Source organism: Petromyzon marinus, chromosome 11, assembly GCF_048934315.1.
Source record: "Petromyzon marinus isolate PM22_M1 ecotype Great Lakes invasive population chromosome 11, UKy_Petmar_22M1.pri1.0, whole genome shotgun sequence".
Classification (NCBI taxonomy): domain Eukaryota; kingdom Metazoa; phylum Chordata; class Hyperoartia; order Petromyzontiformes; family Petromyzontidae; genus Petromyzon; species Petromyzon marinus.
Window position 1 is genome coordinate 14,575,190 of NC_133677.1, and position 4,445 is coordinate 14,579,634.

Here is a 4,445-nt window from a genome sequence, read left to right on the forward strand (position 1 = left end):
CTCTAAGGTACAAAAAACGGGGATAGATCTTGGGAAGAAGAATATCTAACAAGAGCAGCAGATAAGAATTGCATGCTCTTTGGTTCTATTCGGTAAAGTCACGTAGGTAAAAAATAAAAATAATAAAAATCACGACGTTTCGGCCACAACACAAGCGGCCTTCATCAGGTGAAGGGACCAGACTGTCTCGAGGACAACGCTGGAGTCCCTTCACCTGATGAAGGCCGCTTGTGTTGTGGCCGAAACGTCGTGATTTTTGTTTTATTTTTTACCTACGTGACTTCACCGAATAGAACCAAAGAGTATGGATCCTTGCAGTCACGAAAGCTTCAAATCTAGAAAAGAATTGCATGATAAATGCATTGTTCTGGCCGATGGGTTATTATTAAGTAACTGACAAAAACAGGGACTTTTAATGTTGCGGGAAGACCGACAGATTTCCCAGGACAGATACAGGTACTGGGAGCTCCGAGAAAGGTGGCAACCGTATGTGGGACGCAAGAGTGAGTCGTGTGAGATGTGGCTTGCCAATGATCACAGACAATTCGGCAAACGCAGCCCTCACTCACCCGCTGCGTTTACTGGCAGGCCATATGAATTACGTGAAATTTCTCAGAATAATGTACCAAATATAAATGAATGTCTTCATACCACCATGACTGCATAATAAACACATTATCTCGGTCGTCTAAGCTTGTTCAGAAGCTGATGTCGTCGAGCATTCATACATACTTTAAATATTAAAACAAGAATGAACAACAATAAATTACAGCTGCACTACTCTCATCCACAACTTTCATTTCCTTGATTTTTTTACGCGGGGTTGAGCCAGTTACATTTTAATCCTCTTATTTACTGTTCATGTTTTTAAAAATACGAGAAGCTGAGTCGAAATTGCATCCAATTTGTCTGAGTTTCCCACAAATAAAAGCATAGAGGTTAGTATCGAGACTCACTGTGAGTAAGGTGTGTGCACTGCCACAAGTACACACACACTGATCTTGTAAATGTTATGTTTGTGTAAGAGTTAACTTGATAAGGAGCCTAATCGGCATTTCATTGCGCAATATTTAATGGTTTGCAACTATTATGCGGATGTGTTGCATGCACTAGCATTTTATTAATTATTTGTGATGTATTCGACTGCCGATTTCAATGGATAAGAAACGCTGAGTGGCAAATTCAACCGATTATTCACAAATGTGTGGAAAATGAATCATGTACAACGAGAATTTTACTACAGATAACGGAATGGAAATTCCGCTGAGCTGAATGTACCCACAGTTAATCGAGCTTCACTGTAGATTAATTTTATTAGCTCTATATACATAATATAATTTCAGAATTTAAACTATTCTCCATTAAGAAGAATTATGTTTTTGACGTCATTCCACGTCATATGACAATATGTACTGATACGTCATAGATCTTGAGTTCAACATCGCCATTACTTTGACTGTTGATTTAGCACCTCCGGTAGTGATTTCTCCGTGCCACATTTCACTTTGTTCACTGGAGCCTTGTTCAAGGACTACCCGAGAGCTACCGCCTCCTGATGTCTCAACCACCACCTCGACAGCAGTCGGGACACTCACAGCAAACTGCACCTTGCGGTCTGGTGGCAGCACACCAGCCAGGGGCTCAATCAGCACACATCCCAGATCACTCCAATTACTGTAAGTTTGAGGAAATGGTGGCCAAGAAAATGCCTTCATTTGTGCGGAGCACACAATCACATAATCACAGAGAAATTTAAAGCTTTGGGCTTCGGGTGATGAATTTTCAAAAATCTGCAATTGGTAGTTGCCAGGCTCAGGGAGGCGAACGACTAGCGATATCTCATTTGGAGTGTTTCTGATAATTACATGATTATCGCACTTCTTTGCTGATTTATCGATTAGGCTGGCCGTGAAATTTACACACTGATTGGCAGACTTTTGAAAAGCAACTTCACATCTTCCATCAGGTGTGTAAATAATTGGAGACGGCTGACTGGGGGAATGCAGGCCCAATGCCTCAGTCTTTAACCCAGGCCCACAATGATGACTCAATTGCAGCATTTCTACAGGGTTAATGCCAGGCTTGTCACAGTGAATCTTAAAGGAACACACCCAGTCCAAACTGGATTCACCATTTTTGTTGGCCTCTGCTGCAAATATACTCAAGTTGTAATCACCTGGCTGAGGTGGGAAAATGTGCAGCTTCATGCTATCTCTCTGAATGCTCATAAGACCATGTGATTTACTAAGTTTAGTGCTTTCACTTTTTGTTTCTACTTTAGTTAGCGTGTAGGAGTATTCCAGTGGAGCCTTGCTGTTTTCAAGCATCACCTCAGCCACTCCATTCACTGCAAAGGAAAAACCCAAAAAAGCAATGTAAATACATTTATACTCAAGGTATAATATATTTTTGTCAAATTCATCAAGACATATATTACAACTACAATATAGGACGAACATATTTGCAACAGCAACAAAATATTGCAGTACATTTAAGGATAAACACTGTAACATAGAGGTTTGAATCTATGCATTGAATTATTAGGAAGCCACTGGAGCTATGCACTTTAAATCTAGATGAAAAACGAATTTCTTTAGAATGGATTATTGTAGGAATAGGTTTTACACTTTTAACTGGCACAAAAACTACACCTTTATTCAAGGCATCATGTTTGCAATAACCACAACACAAGCAGTCAAAATGCTCACCCCGAGCCCTCAATACTCTGATAGTGTGCTGTTTTTGAGTTGTACGCCTTTTGGCGTCTTCTGGTCCAACACCAATGGAGACTAGGCTCTAAGAAAAGCCGTCTCGGGTGTGGACCAATCAAATTAAAGGACAGTGCATATTATTATTATCAGAGTTTGGTTCTATTGGGTAAAGTCACGTAGGTAAAAAATAACATAACAAAATCACGACGTTTCGGCCACAACACAAGCAGCCTTCATCAGGTGAAGGGACGAGACTGTCTGGAGGACAGCGCTGGAGTGAAGGCTGCTTGTGTTGTGGCCGAAACGTCGTGATTTTTGTTATTTTATTTTTTACCTACGTGACTTCACCCAATAGAACCAAAGAGTATGGATCCTTGCAGTCACGAAAGCTTTAAATCTAGAATTATCAGAGTTGTCTTTTTTGTTTGCATTTTGACTGCTTGTGTTGTGGTTATTGCAAACATGATGCCTTGAATAAAGGTGTCAGTTTTTGTGCCAGTTAAAAGGGTAAAACCTATTCCTATATCTTGTTACTGGCAAAGGAGGTCTCATAATGGATTATTGTGTTTAGTTTTTTTTCCCCCCGCACCTCTGGTTAGCACGGTTGTCCACGCATGGTGCAAAAGTAGTTCAACATATATACATACAAAGTACTCATGGTAGCAATGGACAATATATGCATTATCCTAATCCACTGCCACTTCTAGAACTATTTTTTCACACATCAACTTTTAGATTAGATATTGAAAGATACCAATGAAATTGTGCCATTAGTTTGTGTCCAATGTAATTACACACCAGTGTACATTTTAAAACACTATCTAATTTAAAGACCATTCACGATGGATATGGCTCAATATCCAGTTGTGCAAATCACTGACCTGTATTGACAATCCAATGGTCTGTCATCGCCAGCTTGAGTTCCAAATTAAAAAATCTGAAGTCCTTCAGCACCCGATACTCAAAGTCTTCTCGAGTGACAAGGTGCTCCATTAGTTGCCATTTCGAAATTTTAGGCCAGTGCGATTCTACAAATTTCTTTGGGTCCGCAAGAAAGTAAAATTCATTGTACCTGCATACAGTTATAAGCATACAATCCATCAAGGAGAAAACAATCGAGTAGGTAAAATAATTATTACGTTTATATCAGGTTGCAAAATGATTTTCAATGTAAATATATGTTTGGGGAAATGGATAAAGAGGCAACCCGAGAGGAGGTTGAAACAGCAGTGAAGCCGATTAAATTAGGCAAGGGAACATGATTACGTGATGTTTGAGTATTCACTAATGCCATGAATCGAAATAGCACAATATAAAGCCAAGGAATCAATACAAGTTAAGATGAATTTGTGATACGGGGTGGGATATGCAGCCGCTCAGTCAGTATCCGTGCCTCAGGGTCGCTGCCTTCGGGCAAGTGAAAATTGTGGTGCGTTATAAATTATTTTCCTTTGTTTAGAAAATTAAATACACCCGGTGAGACTCATAAAACTTTCCTCATTTTCCAATGGTGACCTGGGTTACGTAAAGACAACTTTTTAAAAAGATGTGAATTAGGATAACAAACAAGGTGAATTTCACTCCAAAAGTGTAATTATATCGTTGTTGTGGTATGGATTCTTTCTTCATAGACACAATGCATTATCTATTATGTAAATTGTATGCAAATGTTCAATCAATATTATATATGTGAATGATATCTGAGCTCTTATACTCCACAGACATCAGGAAGCA

The 4,445-nt window shown here is 39.3% G+C and overlaps 1 protein-coding gene across 1 annotated transcript; it reads right to left on the reverse strand.

The window, feature by feature from the left end:
* Positions 1-251: 251 nt before the first annotated feature.
* On the reverse strand, positions 252-2,826 carry KY (kyphoscoliosis peptidase). Its single transcript, XM_032952567.2, has one exon. The coding sequence runs from the start codon at positions 2,511-2,513 to the stop codon at positions 1,386-1,388; it is 1,128 nt and encodes a 375-aa protein (XP_032808458.2). The 5' UTR covers positions 2,514-2,826; the 3' UTR covers positions 252-1,385.
* Positions 2,827-4,445: the final 1,619 nt, after the last annotated feature.